The sequence below is a fragment of the Mixophyes fleayi genome, chromosome 3, assembly GCF_038048845.1.
Source record: "Mixophyes fleayi isolate aMixFle1 chromosome 3, aMixFle1.hap1, whole genome shotgun sequence".
In the NCBI taxonomy this organism is placed as follows: Eukaryota; Metazoa; Chordata; class Amphibia; order Anura; family Limnodynastidae; genus Mixophyes; species Mixophyes fleayi.
In genome coordinates, this window is record NC_134404.1 from 96,341,310 (window position 1) to 96,361,973 (window position 20,664).

Genomic DNA, 20,664 nt, shown 5'->3' on the forward strand with positions numbered 1-20,664 from the left:
AGTAACGCTCTTCCCCTGAGGAGCCCTGGGCTAGGCCCAAATGCATGACAAGAACCTTTTTAAGACCTTAAGTAGCTTGATTTGACTAGAATGCATGAGTATCATGCACGGGTTAACTTGTCTAATATATAAATGTCTAGTGGCGTGTGTTAGTCTGTCTGTGTCTGTGTGGAAAAAATAAATCCGAGCTGCAGCGCCACCTGCTGGGCAGAGTTATACACTGACCTACTAAATTCTTAGTGTGTGTGGAAAAAAAAATTCAGAAAGGGCTGAAATTTGGTATACTAAGATGTTTTTAATTTGTTAATTTCATTTGTTAATTGTTAAGTGTTTATAAAGATTTAAAAAATATATATATATATTTCTTGAAGAAGAAGTGACAGTGGGGAGTGGTTGGTGGTTGAGGCCTGGGCTATGGCCCAAATGCATGACAAGAACCTTTTTAACACCTTAAGTAGCTTGATTTGACTAGAATGCATGAGTATCATGCACGGGTTAACTTTATATATATATATATATATATATATATATACACACACACACACACACATGGAACTTTGTACAAACTGACTACTGTAAAAAAGGTCAAGAAAAACTGGATCTCTGGCGCTAGTAAGTCCCAAATAATTGTGTATATATTATTAAATTCTAGGCAATAAGTGCAGCAACTCAGAAAGGAGGTAGTGTCAAACCTCCATAAAAATATAACAACAACAAAAGGAGAGTTGCGCAAAAATCGCCTGGTAAGACATTTATTAAATCAGATCACGTGAGAGTAATCTATATAAAACCTTCATAGATCAATAGATATTTGTCTCATAACAATAATAACATAAAATTGATAGAAATATAGATATAAACAATGCTTATGAGGAGTAAGGCATAAAGCATTAACATCACATAGCTTCCAATGAGAAAAACATTTGATCAATTAGCACTTAACCCTTAGTAGGTAGGGCCAAGCATTATGGTATTACAGTTTGTTTGGCACAGAGCGTGTTATCAAGTTACATTAACTAAAATCCCCCAAAACTATATATCCCACTCACTATTAATCACCCAGTTTTGCCTCCAATTTTTTAGTTCAAGAAATGACATTCATTAAGAAGTCTTCATTTACTCCTTGACACATCCAACAATAAAATCTCAACCAAATTTATTTAAAATTATTTTAAATTAAACAATTAACTGCATTAAATGTAGCATTATAACCACCAAGCATGACACATTAACTCTTTAAGAACACAAAGACAGAACAGTATTAAATGGAGTTAAGTAGGACCAAAAAAAGCCACAATACTTAATAAATGAAAATGGTGATAAACGGACATACAGAAATATAATACCAGCACATCTTTCTTTAGAATAAAAACAAAAACGGCCATAGCACACTCACATACTCTTTGGAGCGTATTCAATTGTCAGCGTTAACGCTAACAAACGAGCGCTCAAAAAATCTTACCGTTAATACGGTAATTACTCGCGGAATTTCTGCTCGCAGCCCCCCGAGCGGCGAGCTGAAATTCCGCGAGTAAACTACCGTATTAACGCTTTTCGCGCGCAATATTACCGTATAAACGGTAATATTTTTTTTGAGCGCTCGTTTTTCAGCGTTAACGCTGACAATTGAATACCCCCCTTTGTGTAGTTCATCCACTTGATGGAAATCTAAAAGTTGGGTAGTTCCTCAGTAGCAGACTGAGCTCCATAAACTGACACATTTCAGCATGTATTACATTTTCTTTTTAAAAAGTACCTGACTCACCCCCTTCCCCTTTGCTTTCACCCTCTCTGTGTTTATGACTCTGTATTGCCATTTGTTCAAAACTACTTCAAGTCAGATATCCTATAATCAGGATATCTTTCTTAGAGACCATAATAGAAATATAATATTACATCCAATTCACAGAGGACGAGCTTATGCATATACATAGGAAACATCATTATGAAAAGAACAGATCATACTAACTGACAATTCCATTTCTTTTAAAGACTGCATGGCAGCCATAGAGATAGGTTACAAAAAACACATCCCGTATGGTAATAAGGTAGCCCCTCCTCCTCTCCTATATCTTTGAGTGACTTTCTACATTTTCTTCTAAAAGACATACACAACAACATTACAAGTATTGGGGGTTAGCCTGCCATGGGGTCTTTCAAAGAAAAGGAATCATCATTAAGCATAATCCGTTCTTTTCTACTTCAGACTCCATGGCAGCCATAACTCTGGGATCTACCAAAGCAACACAGTAGGGAGGGCCACACAACAATAACAATTATTTTTATTTTTTTAAGCATTTGAGCGAGGAGTATAAATGGAGGGAACACATACCCAAGGTGAAATATTCATGGAACCGTCAGAGTATTTATTCCCTCTGGAGTCCTGTCTCGAGAGAAGAAATGGTGAGCCTTTGCATTTCTGCTTGTTGTCACGATGTCTCCTGCTCTCAGGTGAGGTAATCTGACAATACACTGTGTTTGCCAGGTACATGCACGTGAAGAGACCACTGCTGTAAAGGCTGCTGATGTGGCCAGATCTGCCACCCATCTGTCTCCCAGCACTGATGAAAGTGGACACACTCACCTGAACCTGGTGTACCGCCCAGAACCCTAGACACGCATTTTCGTCATGTCCATCTCAATGCGAGTTAGACTAGGACATATCACCCCTACATACAAGTAACGACCGTGACCCCATGGACAAAGGAATGATCCGCCTGTCCAGCTGAGGGGTAGGACTAGAACACATCCGGAATAAGCCCCCCCCCCCCCTCCCCCACAGGCGTGATGGAATGAAAATGTGCCAGAGGTACCCCTTGAACACAATGGTTTAACCGACACTATTTTTGTCAGATAAAAACCTGACGAGTAGTGTCCCCCATGCACTGCAATTTGAAGTAAATACTGAAGCCTCTTCACTATGGGAAAACGAGGGGGTAGACATCAACCAGTTCCAGGGAAACAAGGAACTCCCCTGCTCGCCAGGCTTGGGGACACTGACTTTAACAATTGCAGCTATTGAAGCTGTCTAGAAGTAGTATGGCTGCCAGGCATAAAAGAGCTCACGTCCCCTGTAGCTAGAGTAAGAACCGCAAAGGTCTCTGGAAACTGTATAACCCGGGGGTGCGGCTAGACGCAGCATCATCATCATCATCATCATTTATTTATATAGCGCCACTAATTCCGCAGCGCTGTACAGAGAACTCATTCACATCAGTCCCTGCCCCATTGGAGCTTACAGTCTAAATTCCCTAATATATACACACACTCACACAAAGACAGACAGGGCTGCATCCGCTGACCAGGAATTAAACCACACGGAACGCCTGTCCTGTCTTGGGATGCTTAAGCTCAGGCATATTTGGATGCTGTCTCTGTTCCCCCAGGTTTTCTGCATAAAAAAAAATGCAGAAAACCTGGGGAAACAGAGACAGCATCCAAATATGTCTAAGCTTAAGCATCCCAAAAGCATTCAGCTACATAGAACCGCAGGTGACAAAACATGTGGAGAACATTGGCTCAGAATGCCACCCCCGCCTAAAGAGACGCGAATGCCTAGTTCAGAGACCTGAACGAGCTGAAATTCTAAAATGCCTGTTGCTGCATGTGTAGACAGAAGTAGAAAACACATGTACACATACTGATCCAGAGCGAGGCTGTTCCCTGGTCTGGCAGTGGTTGTAGAGAAGCGGGCAATGGGAGGATCTAGCCTTGGAAAAGTGCATTATCAATAGACTCCTCTGAAGGCAAGGGGGACAAAGTAAACTTAACTTGTTTCCTGGCAATTGGAACTTAAAGCTCAGGTTGAGGAGACTGTAAATAAGTATATCTGTTTTCTTTGTCTTGTAAAGAGTTCCATAGATGAAACTGTAACCGAAGGTGCCGCCAAGCCAAAGCCTGACGAACACCAAGTACTAAGCCACCCACAGAGTGTATACTTAAGGCATCTCCTATTCCCCAAGTAGCCTTCTCCTCAGGCTCGTGAACCAAGTCCCCATCCCCTCACAAAAGAAAACAATGTTAGAAACAAAAGCCTGTCAGGTTACGGAATATAGCGTCTACCTGTTTTCCCTCTGGGGGAGCAAAGGACACATCCCATGAGGAAGTTTACCTAGCCAGACCCACTGACTTACATTTGCTGGGAAACTCGCAAGTGGTTAGCACTAGCTGTGAAGCAGGTATGTGTGTTGAGTGTAGAGAAAGAAAACATACATCTACCTCCGTGGTCTTAAATAGTACACAAGTGAGTTTGGCTCTGGATGACATCAGCGACTTAGCCCAAGTCGGGGCCTTTATAGCCCCAGACTGTCTAAAAGAAAATGCTTGGAAATCCCTTTGTTCACCATGCTGTATCTATCTTACACCTAGTGTGAAGACACAAGACGACACCAGAGAAGAAACAGGAATGTAAGACGTCACCATTTAAACAAAGATCAAACATTTCCATGTAATCCCACGGTTTTATAGTAAAAAACAGTCAATCTAGCTACAAGAGCCACTCACACGCAGTACTCAAGGCTGATGAAGGTAGGACAGTGTGGAGCAACCAAAGCGTGTAGCCTTACAGGCTGCCTTGTGAGCAAACGATACCAAATGAGGGAGAATAGCACGAGGGAAAACGACACAACTGCATAGAAAATGGCACCTCCACTAAGAAAGCGCACCTCATAACTGGCTGTGTTGCTATCCGTCTCCAATAAAGGAGATCTGCTGCAGCAGCGCTTGCTTGGCTGTTCAATATTATAGGGCTGCACCAACTCTCTCTAAAATAGACCCCCTGTTTCTTATGTTATACAATAACCGTATAAAATAAGGAGCTACACTTGCATATTTTTTTTTGTTTTGTTTTAAAGAGAACAAACTAGAAATTCAACTATGAGATATGGACACTGGAAGTTCCGCCAAAATGGCACAGTATGGAGAGATATAGGTCCAAACAGAGAACTGCAACATTCACACCTGAGTTGACTTTAGACTTCCCAGTGTACCCACTTAGGCTTGGAAGTCCCCTATACCAAGCATAGAGCCCGACTCGCCACTCTAGTGACTGCGCAAACCACTCTCTTTCGATAATAGAGAGCTGCAATAGCAGAGGATGCCATTCTGTTCACAACATAAATAAAAGCACCTTCGGTACAAGTAAAGAGGTGCACAGACTGTTCCAGGGGACTGGTCAGTATTGGAAGTTTCTTTTTCAGACTTGTAGATGGAATTTAAAGACATAAAGCATGGATACGGCCCACAGAACAATTTAGGCTCGTCACAGGTTCCGCAAGCTTTTCATGCATCCTGTTGTCTACCTGTTGAACAGGTTTTACCAGAGTACTGATGACCTGACATTGCTACAGAACTATCAATAATATGTAGATATAATTCAGCACCTTTAGGGGCTTACCTAGTGCGGGTGCCCTTCGGCTGTTAGGGTTCTGGACTCAGGCTCCATTCCATTGCATGGAGTTGCTGACTCCATGATACAGTGCCATATTCAAAAATGACTAAACAGATCTGCTCCTGGAGCCAAACTAGTCCTTGGATTGCTGCATGAATTTGTGGTTGCTGGGACCTCAGAGAACATAAGCCCCTGCACTACAGAAAATAAACAAACCACTGGTCCAGCATATGCTTGGACCTCCGCTTTAGATAATTAGGAGAGAGTTTGTGGTCTGCCACAAAGGGACATGGCCACATTATGTCAGGACATGGCCACGCTGGGGGAGGCGAGTAAGATGAAAGCTAACACACTGCAGGGGATGGACAGGACATTGAGCAAGGTTACAGATAGAGAACAGCAAGGAAGAGGGTAAGAAGAAGAAAGAGGAAAAAAGAGAGAGAACAAGAGATATTGGGAAACAAAGGTAGCGGACTAAAGGACGAGGCTGTTATTTGACTGTGGTGTGGGGTGTGTTGTTCTCTCCAACCTGTTATTGCAGCTTTCACAAACTGCTTGTCGTTTCCTGTCTGGAATTTTGGGGCCTGTTTGGAGAATGTATTGGTACACAACACAGATCACACAGTACATAAGAAATACATAATAATATAAAACGCACTGGCAACAGGTTCATAGGTTGATAACCTCCATTACACATATTCTAATGCGTGATACATCTCTCTTTTCAATACTCCCTAGACCAATCCCTAATGTACCTCGCCCAACCCAAAAACTAATTAATTAGACATATATTGAACGCGGCCAACTGCCTGATTGCATCGCACTGGAAGAGCTCGATCCCACCCTCGCTTACTGCGACAATAAACTCTATCTTAGATTATACGCCCTTAGATTGTACGCTCCTCTGAGCAGGGCCATCTCTCCTCCTGTTTCCACCACTTCTAACTCTGCTCTTCAGCTACTTAGCCCTCCTCCTCAAAGGTCCTCCACCCCACGTCCACTTTCGCTCCCTCCTCCCCCCTGGGGGTCTCCCTGTCTTCCGCGCCCCCCTTCTTGGGCCCCGTCATTTTCGGATCCTCCCTCCCCCTTCCCCGCCCTCTCTAGCTGTGCATTGAGCGTACTGAGTTGCTGTGTTTACTGTACTGTGCTGTCTCCCATTGTATTGTGATTTTGTTTGTCTCTGTACGGTGCTGCGGATGCCTTGTAGCACCTTATAAATAAATATTAATAATAATTAATAATAATATCTGGTCATCATACCGCTTGGAAAGTGTAACTGCCACTCTTAACGATACTCCAATACAATTCCATGCCGTGTGGACCCCTAGGACTTCTTTTTACGGAGCAGAACCGCCCCTATCTACCGTTTGACATTCTCCTATTTAAACCTCATACGCTACTCTCTATTTGAGATAAGTGACTAAATATATCAGCCCCACGTCTCCGCGAACATGGATGAATCCACCTACCCTTGCGCCTCCCTCTGATACCGCCCCACTCTCTGCCCCCTCAATACCCTGTTTGTCTACCCATACCTCCAAGTTTCTCCTCTGTGAACTGTATACGCCATTGCAACATTTGTGTATCGCTTCCTCATACTTATAACGTAATCATAAATGTTGTAACCACTGCAATCTTCTATATTCTTGTACTACTTCATTTATGCAATTCCTTGCTGATGTTATATATTTGTAAACTTGTTCAAATAAATATAAATTATATATTCCCAAAAAATAATAATATAACACGCATTTATTACACAGTCTGTATAAGCTCACAGGGAAGATAGTTTCTGGATGACTGACAGGGGAGGCCTGACAACTTTTAGTCTGGAGTGTAAACAAAAGAACGGAGCCCAAGCTCTTTTACCAATGCACCAGCAACAGAATTAATAGTATGATGAAAACCGTTGGGATATTATTTGCCTAATGTGGTTACATATAGCCAATAAAATATATGAAAATGTGTTATGTCATAGGGCTATAATCAAATAACATGTACCAGCCCCATCTGAATAGCATTCAGCATTGTGACTGCCACACAATATGGAACTCATGCCTTTCCCAGACACATCATGTATAGTAACACCTGTAGCCAACATTCCAACAAAACATCATGTTAAATAGTTGTAATACAGATATAACTGAAATATAGGTCGTATACCATTCTCAGGATATTAATTGTATTGTCTAAGGCTAAAAGCACTAAGAGTGGTGCTGAACGTGCACACAACAAAGCATGAGGCAATCCTTACACATAGAGAACTCTTGTGTCATACAGGATTTCATCATCATAGAAAACATGAGCCTTACTACACGTCTCCATGTCATGTGTGTTGTTCTTCTCCTACTTACACAGTGACAGCTGTCAGACAACACTCACCTCAGGACCCGCCCCTTACATGCTATTTATTATGGGGATATGCTAACGGAGACGACTTGACTACAACTCCTTGCTAAAATACACACAAAAATGTGGATCGCTCAGGTACACTGCATGCATACAAATTGCACAGACCCCCTATATATTACACTGCATGCCTACACATTGCACAGACCCCCTATATATTACACTGCATGCCTACACATTGCACAGACCCCCTATATATTACACTGCATGCCTACACATTGCACAGACCCCCTATATATTACACTGCATGCCTATACATTGCACAGACCCCCTATATATTACACTGCATGCATACAAATTGCACAGACCCCCTATACATTACACTGCATGCCTACACATTGCAGACCCCCTATATACTACACAGCATGCCTACACATTGCACAGACCCCCTATAGATTACATCATCATTTATTTATATAGCGCCAACATATTCCGTAGCGCTTTACAATTGGGGCAAACACAGTAAACTAATAAACAAACTGGATAAAACAGACAAAGAGGTGAGAAGGTCCTGTTCTCAAGCTTACAATCTATGGGACAATGAGAGTCTGATATATGAGGTTAAGTTTACATTTTGCATTTTGGTCCAGCGAGACTGCAAAGGTAAAAGTGATTCATAAGCTAAATGATCCCGTCACACAACAATGTTGGTCAAGGGGTAGTTGTCTTGTGTGAAATTGTGTAACAGGTTGTAATAGGGTAATCTAGTGAGATTCCGAGGGTGTTTGAGGAATATTATAAGCTTGTCTGAAGAGGTGGGTTTTCAGAGAACGCTTGAAATTTTGTAGACCAGAGAAGAGACTTATTGTGCGTGGGAGTGAATTCCATAGAGTGGGTGCAGCCTGAAAAAAGTCCTGTAACCGGGAATGGGAGGATGTAATGAGGGTGGATGAGAGATGCAGATCTTGTGCAGAACGGAGATGGCGAGTTGGGAGATATTTTGAGACAAGAGAGGAGATGTATGTTGGTGCAGCTTTGTTGATGACCTTGTAGGTTAGTAAAAGTATTTTATATTGGATTCGGTAGAAAACAGTGTAGAGACATACAGAGCGATTCAGCAGAGGAATAACAATTTGCATGGAAAATCAATCTTTCTGCTGCGTGCAAAATAGATTGTAGGGGTTTGACTCTGTTTTGGGGAAGACCAGTAAGGAGGGAATTGCAATAGTCAATGCGGAAGATGATAAATGCATGAATTAAGGTTTTTGCAGTGTCTTGCGTAAGATATGCGCGTATTCTGGAAATGTTTTTTAGATGTACGTAACATGATTTAGATATAGAGTTGATGTGGGAAACAAAGGATAGTTCTGAGTCAAAGATCCCACCTAGGCAACGAGCTTAAGAGGTGGGGTTTACGTTCATGTTATCAACAGAGATAGAAATGTCAGGTATGCACTTGTTGGTGGGTGGGAATATTATTAACTCTGTTTTAGAAAGTTTGAGTTGGCGAGAGGACATCCAAGATGAAATGGCAGAAAGACAGTCAGTTACACGGGACAACACAGATGTCGAGAGATCAGGAGAGGATAGTTAAATTTGTGTCTCATCCGCATAGAGATGATACTGAAATCCAAAGGAACTTATTAGATTTCCAAGAGAAGCGGTATAAATAGAGAACAGCAGAGGACCTAGCACTGAGCCTTGCGGTACTCCAACTGATAAAGGAAGTGGAGCAGAGGTGGACCCAGAGAAATTAACAGTGAAAGAGCGATTAGAAAGGTAGGATGAGAACCAGGATAGAACAGTGTCTTGAAGACCTAGGGATTGCAGCGTTTGTATGAGAAGAGAATGGTCAACAGTGTCAAATGCAGCCGACAGATCCAGGAGAATTAGGAGAGAGTAATGGCGTTTAGTTTTAGCAGTGATCAGATCATTGACAACCTTATTCAACGCAGTCTCTGTGGAGTGTTGAGAACAAAAGCCTGACTGAAGAGGATCCAACAGGTTCTTTGCAGAAAGGAAGCGTGTGAGGCGAGTGTAGACAATTCTCTCTAGAAGCTTGGAGGGGCAAGGGAGCTGAGAGATGGGACGGTAATTTGAGAGAGAGTTTGGGTCGGAATCTTGTTTTTTCAGAATATGAGTAATCACTGCGTGCTTGTATAATGATGGAAAGATGCCAATAGAGAGCGAGAGATTGCAGATTCTAGTTAAAGGTGAAATGAGTAGAGGAGACAGGGATCTACCAATTGGCGAGGGAATAGGATCAAGAGGACAGGAGGTAGAGTAGGAAAATAAGAAGAGTAGAAATGTCCCCTTCATTTGTGGGGTCAAATGAAGAGAGGGTGTCAGAGGGTAGTGGGAAGGAATTGAGCTGATTGCTTGTCGAGGAAAAGGATACTATTTCTAGTCTGATTTTATCAATCTTGTCCTTGAAGTAGGAAGCAAGATCCTGGGCACTGATAGTAGACTGAGGATTTGGGGTGGGAGGATTGAGAAGAGATTTAAATGTGTTAAAAAGGCGTTTGGGGTTAGAAGCCAGAGCATTGCACATACCCCCTGTACATTACACTGCATGACTACATGTTACACACCTCACATTGGCATTGTAACTACAAACTACAACTACCAGTGTCCTTTGCAACTAGCCCTCCTGACCCCCAACATGAACCCTGTGGCATGATCCCGCCTCCTGAGTGCATCGCAGTTAGATTCTAGATTCCCTCTGGGTCCGCCCTTGAGTGCGAGCAGTGTGCAGCCATACCCCCCTAGCCCGCCTGCCGGATGCAGAAAAAACAAAAATGTAAAAGACAAAAAATAAGAAAGAGAAGAAAGCTCTAGATGGGCTCCAGCAGCTTAGGCACAGCCCTGTTACTTACCATTAGTTTCCTGAACCTGGATGGCACAAATGGATGGCACAAAAACTTGTTAACTAAGCAATTATCCAATAGAGTACAAACAAATGTTGTTTTTGTTATTACACAAAAAATACACCCGATTTATTAATCAGGGATTATTTTCACTTTACTTTTCTGCAAATATTCAGTAAATTGAATCTATCTATATCTCTGTAATGTTCTTATAAAAATGGATGCAAACTGACAAACTGCTTCTCCAATGAAAGTGAAACCAGAACGCCAGCCAAAAAATATTTTAATTTACAAGCAGGTCACATGTATTAAAACAATTGCACAGGTAAATTCTGTAACCCATAGCAACCAGATAACTGCTTTCATTTTCGAAATTGTACTAAAAAACCTGACAGAATCTGATTGGCTGTTACATTTCATTAATGAACCACACTGTATTAAAATAACTGCTATTTCTTTTCTGTTGCCGGTAATATTTTTAAAATATATTGTATAAATTTGTTATTGAAAGACGTCCGTTGTTTTTTTTTTAAATTACTCAGTAAAATATTTGAAATACAAAAATGAATAACCCTTTATTAGTATTGTGTGGCATAGCATGGTTCTCATTCTTAGGGGGCGATTCAAGAAGCCCCAAAGTTCTGTACTAACCTCATGGCTATGTATGAGAACACATAAATATAGGTAATGATCTTTGCTCATTTTTGAACACGTCTCATAGCAATGAGAGCAAACATTTGCAAACTTAGCATTTCCATAATTGCCAATAATGTGTGTAGAAACATGACTGTGAGGTTCAAGTAGTAATTGGCCCCTTTGTGTTAGCTTCAAACTTTTAGTTGACATTTCTTTTAAAGGAGAACTCCAATAAGTGTATTCTTAAAACAATGCTAGCCTCTCTGCCTCATCTAGAAAAATCAGGAGGGTCCACCAGCCACCAGAACCCTGCCGCTCTCCTGTGGTGACTCCGGTGCTATGATCTCCAGAGGTTGCACAGTAAGAATGGAGGTCCAGAGCAAAACTGTATCAGAGAAGTTGATCTGATGATCCTGCTTGGTTTGTATGATCAGCCTCCTCAACACAAAGACTGCTGTGACCCCCCTGGATTTAAAATTCCCCAGGTGCCACAAAATCAAAAGCAGGGTCTCAGTGGGGTTGAGTTTCCCCCATGTACAGGATGTTCTAGGGGTGGATCTCCGGTGGTTTTACTAGTTTCATTAAAACACCCTTGCATAAGTCTGTATGACAATTTCCTTATGTATTGGACTGCTGTGTGTGCAATTATGTAAATAAACCTTTTATATTCTTGGTGTTGACAATAGGATATAAAAGCAAATACCTCCACTGAGACAAAACACAGGAAGAGCAGTAAGAGAGAAAGAATAAAAGGGAAGGAGGAAGAGGCATGGTAAAAGTCTCATATTAATTTTGTACTTTTCAGCCACAGTACTCAGAGATTCAGTTGCAGTCGTCAAAAGTTATTTATTTGTTTGTTTTTTAAAATAACAAACCAAATGTAACATCCCCCCCTCTCCAAAGGGAAAAAACAGACACAATATGACAGGTATTATCAATAATTAATATCACTAAAAGAATACAATGTAGAAATACAAGCAGTGCACTTACTTTAGCAGTTAAGATCATAACACAGAATTTTAGGACTGCAGGCATCCTCACTATGCTCACGAGGAGGCTGTACGCCTCTTTCACACTCTCTGTCTCTTCTCTGCTAGCTCTTCCACTCTGGTTTTCTTTTTTCAGCAGTGCCACTAAAGTTGTGGTTATTAGAAATACTGCTCCCCAGAAGAACAAGAACTCTGGAAAAACAAACACCACGATTTAAATATTAGCTATGTATAGCTTCTCACATTTTTGTTTACGAAGTTCCATTAAGAAACTACATACTTTGGGGATTCAGGTTCCTTTGTGAACAATTTGTTATTGGAGGAGGAAACCTAGAGATGAACGAAGAATTGTTATGCTGTGGGCAGACAAACAATTGCTGTACAGTAAACGTTATCAAAAGAAAATTAACAGCCCTCTATTGACACTCTTTGTTGGGGAATTCTCAATATGTAGTATGACCAGGAAACATGTACTTTCTCCAGTAATTAGTCTGCTATCTCCCATTGTGACTTCTAAAATAATATCTTCCAATAACACGGAAGGCCCCGATGTGGTCTGGAAATGATCCAGCAGCAAAGTCTTAGGGGTATATTTACTAAACTGCGGGTTTGATAAAGTGGGGATGTTGCCTATAGCAACCAATCAGATTCTAGCTGTCATTTTGTAGAATGTACTAAATAAATGAAAGCTAGAATCTGATTGGTTTCTATAGGCAACATCTTCACTTTTTCAAACCCGCAGTTTAGTAAATCTAGCCCTTGGTGACAAAAGGTTTTATTTAGTTATTGTTGATTTATAAGGTGCACAGTGCTCCATAACCCTTGGCAGTTGGGAAAACAGTTGTATTTTTCCACCCATGTGTGCAACCAAACTTTACAGTGATCTTGTCACTAGGCAAATGATCGAATGGCAGGTATGTGTGGGCATCCCTCTAATATTACATGGGAGGCAGTGTAGATGCATCAATTATGTACATTATTTATCACCTATTAAGGTATTAATTGTCCCTATAATTACTTTATATTACACAGTTTGTTTGTTTTTTAACTTTAGTTCTCCTTCAAAATCATGAGAAGGATGACTCTTTAACAGGCTGTCCATTTTGGGACAACGCCGCTTCTTTATCTACTGCCCCCATCCCAAATAGCTACTAGTATTGAAATCCCAACTAAAGTGCGTCATGGGAAGAGGGGTGACCCAAAGTGAACATCAGTTTTAAAGAAGTAATCATTCAGAAGAAATGTTCTTATACATACAAACACACACACACACGTAACACAAAGTAATAAACATCTACCTGGAAGTGTGACAAGTCCCTTAGGCTGTGGCGTAGATCTTAAATACTTGTTGCAGAAGTCTGCGGATTCAAGTGCTAGAAACAGAACATTCCCCATGAAGTATCCAGCAGTCTGTCCCACAGAGTTGCACGTTGAAGCATAGCCTACATTTTGTCTAGATAGCATAGTGAGAGCCCAGCCATCCACAGCAACGTCCTGAGTGGCAGCCAAGAATTCAAACAGGAAAAAAGTAGCAGTTAAAGCAAACATTTGAGGTCCATGATCTCCACCCAAGAGATCATCTACTGTAAATGATAGGTAAATCATAAACAATCCTAACAAGTACTGTGTAGGCACCAACCAAGATTTCCTGCGGCCAAACTTCTTAATATATAGAGAGTCTACAAGTGGTGCCCAGAGCAGCTTCAGGCTGAAAGGCCAAAAGACAAAGCTGAAAATGGCTTGGTCCGTATAACTAACATTTTTGCTCTGGAGGATTAACGGAATACTCCCTGCCAGTCCCAAAGGAATTCCCTGCAAAATGTATAAGAAGAGCAACAAAAGAATATTCCCAAGCTCCCCATGGAGACCTGAAAGTCCTCTGTGCGCAGGAACTTCCGAGTCCTGTAATAATGTCTCATTCTCTCCTTCCTCCAGTACATCCTGACAGTTGTGGTCATTACTGTTCAAAGCTGCATATTGATAGTGCTGACGACGTTGCCTGCTGTCCTTCTGAGTGAGTGTCATTTCTGTTTCTTTCTTTTCTTCCTTTGTAATTGTGGAAATATTAACTCTAAGGCAGGGAACAAGGAAGGAGCATATAATGCAGTAAATATATATTAACTATTAATAATGCAATACAAAAAAACCTTGAGCACACTGTACAATGGCAAACACCAACAAAATTTGGGTAATGAATATCAATTTCATGCACTCTACGTGTACATCAGTGTCAAGAAGCTTTTTCAAAATCATATTAACTTTACTTTTGGTAAAGGCATCACCTACCACATAGTCTTTAACGACTAATTAGGTACAATATGATCTTTCCTTTAACATGTTTTAACTATGCACACAATTTAAATGAAGGCGATTAAAGTGCATTTAAAGCAGCTTTAAAGTAACAAGATGTGAACTCAGTATTGCCTCCTTGCGTTAGTATGCGTTTCTTAATTGATGTGTCACGGCACATTTATGTTTAAATTGACAGGCTATGACTGTAATGCTCTATACACTGATTATATTCATTAGTTTAATATACTCACAGGTGATTCAGCCATATGCTTTATTCCTCAGATCCCATGTCTCCCAGTCCCCTCCTATATAACTTCTCATGTGCTGCTACCCACTTATGGAATTCACTACCATGCCTAATCAGACTCTACCAGATTTAAATGATCTCTGAACCCCCATCTCTTTATTAGAGCTTACCTTACTCTCCCCCTAAACTACCCTCACAACTGCCCCAATCTCCATTCTGAGTCATACCCGCCCATCTTGTTTCAGCTGTGCCCTTTTCCAATTAGAATTTAAACTCCCTCATGAGCAGGACTCCCTACCCTTTATTTTCATGTCTGCATTTATATTGTCTATCTTAACTGTCCTTGATTTATGTATCCGATGCTGCAGAGAAATATGGCATCTTACAAATCAACAATAATAAAGATACATATTGGGGCAGGCTACATATATGAAAGTCTCTTATAATTTGCAAATTAACAAGGCACCCAAAGTGACCAAGCTTAATGCGGCCTCCAAATTCAGCTCATACAACTATTTAGTTGACAAATTAAACCAGTTATAGAATACTATTCACATATATCCAACTAACACAGATGCATGAAGAGATTGAATTATAGAAATATAATCAATGTGAGGTAAACTTTAAGTGGAAAAACAGGACACATAGAAGCCATACATATATACATGTTGCTACGTATAACAGTAGCTTAACAAGATCACTGATGTCTCTAAACAAGTAAAATAAAGTAGTGGAATCTTGGAATCTAAAATTAATCAATGTGTTTTTTGTTCATTATAGCAACTACATTTAATAAATGTTAGAATTAAATAAGAATTACATTTTAAACACCAAAAACATGTGTTAATCTTTAAAGGTTATGTAACGAATTGCAAATGACCAATTACGAATGTATGTAACTGAGGTGTATCCTGTTTAGCAATTTGGTGTGACATATGACCGAGGGCTTAACATGCATTATTATTAACATTTATGTATATAGCATCAGCATACTATGTAGATCTTACAATTGGGACCAAACAGTAATAAAACAAGACTAGATATTGACAGAGAGGAAGCTGGAAGACAGTGGTCAGGGAACAGGGGTAAATTATCCCAAATGGGGTAAAAATGAAATTCCTGGGGGTAATGCTGCCGATTCATATGCTGTCAGTTGGATTGCAGGCCCCTTTAAATGTGAAATTGCTGTTGTACCAGAAGAGCCTCAAGGGTTGGCAGAGGCACTTCTTGAACTTCAATGCAATAATGTAGCATGTATTGCATTTGAAAACAAAGCAGATCTGTCATATTTTTGGATGTCAACAGCTGCAAAGGCATTCACAATTGCCCATGAGGAGGCAGTCAAAAAGTTGCTGCCTTTTGCAACAACCTACCTCTGTGAACAAGGATTTTCCACTCTAACGAACATTAAAAACAAAGCAGAGAAACCGATTGGACGCTGAAGACTATATCCAATTTGCTCTGACATCAAAATGCCCCAATATTGATGCTCTTGTATCAAAAATGAAGCAACATCATTTATCCACAACCTGAAGTTTTGAAGTTGAAGCTTTCAAAGAAATTTTAAATGGATTCAATAAAATTTTGAATTCCAGTAATTAATAATATATAATTTGCTTCCTTTCAAATCAAGGGGGTAACGTCGGCGTATCTAAATATATTTTGGGGTAAAAGATAAAAAAAAGTTCCCTGACCCTTGCTGTAAGAGGATCCTGCTGTGAAACAATCTATAGGAACATAGAAGTGCCACATACTCAGTATTTACAGCACAAAGTAATGACAGGTGGAACTAGTTATTGATGCGCTTAATGTAAAATTGAGACTTGTTGCGTAGGTGATGCAGCTTTATGTTAAGTATGATACTATTATTTGTTACGTATGACCCCATGTGTTCCGGGCTATAGTATGGTTGCGTGTATGAAGAGCTACCTGGTGTGTGGCGGTGTATGTAACACATGGCATATAACTTGCAGCCTAATCGCTTTTTATAATGATTAAGACCCCGCGTACAAATCAAACGCTCTGAGGAGAAGAACTCACATCCACACTGTCTTACCTTTATATGACAGCTCAGCACTACCATCTTTTACCGGCCATCTAACAAATTTTGTCCGCCCTAGAACAATTTCCTCATCCTGCAACCTGTCCGGAACTAATTACTATCTGTTTTGTTGTTGGAGGGACACGTTTACCACAGGAACAAGTAACTCCCCAATGCAGCGTTGGTTGTTCTAGAAGCGAGGCCTGACACGCAAAACTTGACAAGACGCCGCGTAAGCCATGTTTGGTAAGGGCAAAATGCCCATTTGTGACCTGCTCCCGATTTGCACAATTAATCGTTATTATGACGTAAACCCAGCCAACAATAACTGAGTGCTGTGTGGATTACAGTGTCAATTATAGTGGTAACCCAGTACCTTGACGTCCTTGTATGTGTGTTACTCTGAATGTAGCCTGAGCTTTAATCAATATCTGATCGAAATTCAATGGTAGGACGCTCCCGAGTTTAAGATGGCGTCTCATGCCTCAGTAGAGGATCCCATTGCAATTGCTCCAGGGTTCCACCTGGTGGACGAAAAGCAGGAGGCGGGGAGACTGAGGATCACACACTCGCCACCACCATTCTGTCCGGCGCCAAAGCCGAGCTCCTACACAGCCATCCCCCCCGACCTGCCGCTCACCCTGCGGCCACCCATGGCTCTGTGTAACGGAGACTCCAAGGTCAGTTACTGTGCAGGGCATGAAAAGCAAAGGAGGGGTGCATAGGATGGTATCAGTGGGCAGGGGCTCAGAAGCCCACCAGCTGAGGCCTTGTCTTATATCTGCTGACAGATGTATAGCCAGAGAGAAGAGGCCGGGGCACTGTGGTAGAGCCATCTTACCCCGGCTTACTGCTGTCTTCTCACCCTGTGGGAGACACCATGGCAGTAGATGACAAGCCTTTTTTATTATTGGAGTTGTACCCGACACCCCATAATACCTAGATAAGGACCCGTAGGTGATAGCATTAATAATAGCGTGTAGAGGTATTGCACACAGATGAAGGTTTTATCAGGATGGTGGGATCTCAGTATTGCTCTCCCTTTAGATACTTTATGCACACTCACAGTGCCACACGTGGGAAACACATTGTCATGCCACAACCACACACTGCAGCTGCAAGACAGGGTATAATGAGGACCAATGCCATGCTAAATATACATACTGCTCACCTTGTGGAAATATGCACTGAATACATGCTACTTTATGTTGGAAAACATTGTCATTTTTATTGATGTTTGTCAGTTAACTAATGTATTTGAATAGAGTGTGTGTGTGTGTGTGTATGTGTATGTATGTATGTGTGTATGTATGTGTGTGTGTGTGTATATATATATATATATATATATATACACACACACACACACTTTGTCTATGTCCTATACAAAAAAAGCCTCATGCGTATTGGTGTGAAAGCGCAGTGCGTTTTACATGCGGTTTAGAGTTAATATGCCTTCACTGGGTCACAAAACAAAGTGTTCCATCGTCCTCCAGCCAAATGCATATGTTACTGTGTTTCAGCTGCAAGTGAGTTTGTTTGAAAAGACCTAACTGGTCTATTTCAAGTTGTTAATGTGTGCCTAGTGCAGGAAAATGACTGAGAAGAGTCCAAATAAAACCTTAAGTTAAAAGCATGCGCATTTTGAATAGAATGGTTCTTATATTTACACCCATTATGTGAATTTGCATACAAGTACATGAACACCTGTGTCTTTTAGTAACAAGTGCAATGATTTTTTTTAAATGCATATTTAATTGTAGCTTCTATATGTGGTGTTCAAACCTTTTTATTCATAAGTGGAAGAAAGAAAATATGGTCTGTACTGCAGAAGTGATTTATGAAGTACAGGACAATGCTCTTTTGTGGCATCACATGCCTATTTTTTTCATAAATGCATCTAGGTTTGCAGAGAAGCACATGCCTAGTATGCACAGACTGTTGTGGTTTATAAGTTGCTTTCATTATATTCATTTTACAGTTCATTTTTGACAAAGTTTAAAGGGGAACATAATCATCTCCATTTATTTATATATCTCCACCAGTTTTGCAGCCCTGTAAGAGAATATATTTGTCAATTACATCAGTCCCTTCCACATAGGAGCTTACAGTCTAAATACCCTACTACACACACTAGTGTTAATTTTGTATGTTTTTTGGAGTGTGGAAGGAAACCCATGCAGACACGGTTACAACATACAAACTCCGCGCAGATTAGACCATGGTCAGGAATTGAACTCATGACTCCAGTGCTGTGAGGCATAATAGCCTACAAAGCAGACTTTTGGTCAGACTGGGCCTGATTCATTAAGGAAAGTACAGCAAACAAAATTAATAATTTTTCACCTTGGAAAAACAATGTTGAATTGGAGGGGAAGTCAAAATTAAAAATTGATGGCCGATTTATAGCTGGGTTAAGGCATGTTCTAGATCAACTTAAAATTTTAGTGTGCAAATAAAGCTATCAAGTATTTGTGTGCTACATGAAAAAAACACAGTATTTAAAATGTGCAAAATAATAAACTAGTTTGCACCCACTGATTGCAACATGGTTTTGTCCAGGAGAAAACTTTGATAATTTATTTGCCTTACTTTCCTTAATGAATCGGGTCCACTGTATTCGTTCTAATGTCTAGAGGCCATCAGCCCTGGAGCAGTGACCATTACCTACTTCGGCAGGGGTTAGTTTCTTCACTACTGAAAAGGTTCGCTATTGTAGTGACGTTTTTATGTGGACATCTTTTAACTTCACCAATACACAATGCAGTCCCATGAAGTGGTAGAATATTTATTTGATCGCTCAAGCATGAGGGAATGCTTTTGTTATACTCTGCAACCTGTAAATGACCTGTCCTAACTTAAGTGACACTGACCAGAAACTTACTTAACTGCAGAGTGAGCATACATGTTATTTTAAATAAAATTTTTTGTTGAAATAGGTTCTTCTGAGGCACAATGTTGCCTTTTCACAGCAACCATTTAAAGCTGAACTACTACCTAGTGCAGGACTGCACAGCCGGTCTCTCTCTAGGTGTTGTGAAACTACAAGCCCCAGCATGCTGTGCCAGCCGATTACTTGTAGTTTCACAATAGCTGGAGAGAGACCGGTTGTGCAGTCCTGTACTAGGCAGTGGCGGATCCAGGAAAGGGGGGGGGGTGATTGGGGGGGGGGGGGGGGGGGGGTGATTGGGGCAGGGGCTTGCTGCCGACAGTTGCACACTGTGCAGGTCCGTTCAGCAGTGACAGTTTGCTGCCCGGCTGCTCTGATTGTGATTTACACACAATCAGAGCAGCGGGGCAGCACACTGTCACTGCCGAGCGGACCTGCACAGTGTGCAGCCCCCGGCAGCCTTAGAAATCAGAAAGGGGGCGGAGTCTAAATCCCCCCCCCCCCCATCATTTATTGATCACATTTTATCACCGTTTACATAACCAAAGACTTGTTTATAACAATCATTATGCATGTGGAAGACTAATGATTTCTAGCTTATGACCCAGAAGAACAGGATGTGGTCAGATAATAAGTTAGAAAATGAATGCCGTGTTCATGCTTTCCCATGGTCGCAGGCATGACTCTCCAAACGTTCTTGCTTCCATTGAGGCTTCTAAACCACTTTTAATTAAATTATTTCACAATTCGAGTTGCAATGCATAATCAGTGATTTAGTTCTGTTTCTTCGCCATTCTATTGATGCCCTCGTGTTTTATGGTCACATGTCAGCATTTATAATTTTCAATTACTCTATCCTGCTTGTTATTACATAGTGTAATAATCACATTTTCTACAGTCATTTTAGTCTAATCTAGAATAACCCCTACAACCCACAGGCAATTTTAAATGTAAATCATATGCGTTG

At 40.9% G+C, this 20,664-nt stretch overlaps 2 protein-coding genes across 4 annotated transcripts in view; one reads left to right on the plus strand and one right to left on the minus strand.

Moving 5' to 3' along the window:
* The window catches only part of SLC33A1 (solute carrier family 33 member 1), a 31,879-nt gene extending 14,947 nt beyond the window's left edge, over window positions 1-16,932 (minus strand). Inside the window, exons 1-3 of the mRNA XM_075202029.1 lie at window positions 16,826-16,932; window positions 13,529-14,301; window positions 12,232-12,422 (exon numbers count right to left, since the gene is read on the minus strand). Of these exons, the coding sequence (XP_075058130.1) occupies window positions 12,232-12,422; window positions 13,529-14,255 (918 nt within the window). The 5' untranslated portion in view covers window positions 14,256-14,301; window positions 16,826-16,932. The remainder of the gene's footprint in view (window positions 1-12,231; window positions 12,423-13,528; window positions 14,302-16,825) is intronic.
* A 412-nt stretch (window positions 16,933-17,344) lies between these two features.
* The window catches only part of GMPS (guanine monophosphate synthase), a 29,951-nt gene continuing 26,631 nt past the window's right edge, over window positions 17,345-20,664 (plus strand). Inside the window, exon 1 of one of the 3 annotated variants that reach the window (XM_075202030.1) lies at window positions 17,345-17,490. In XM_075202030.1, the coding sequence (XP_075058131.1) occupies window positions 17,464-17,490 (27 nt within the window). In that variant the 5' untranslated portion in view covers window positions 17,345-17,463. Of the gene's footprint in view, window positions 17,491-19,496; window positions 19,513-20,664 lie in introns of those variants that run through there. The other 2 variants (XM_075202032.1, XM_075202033.1) reach the window with 2 other exon arrangements.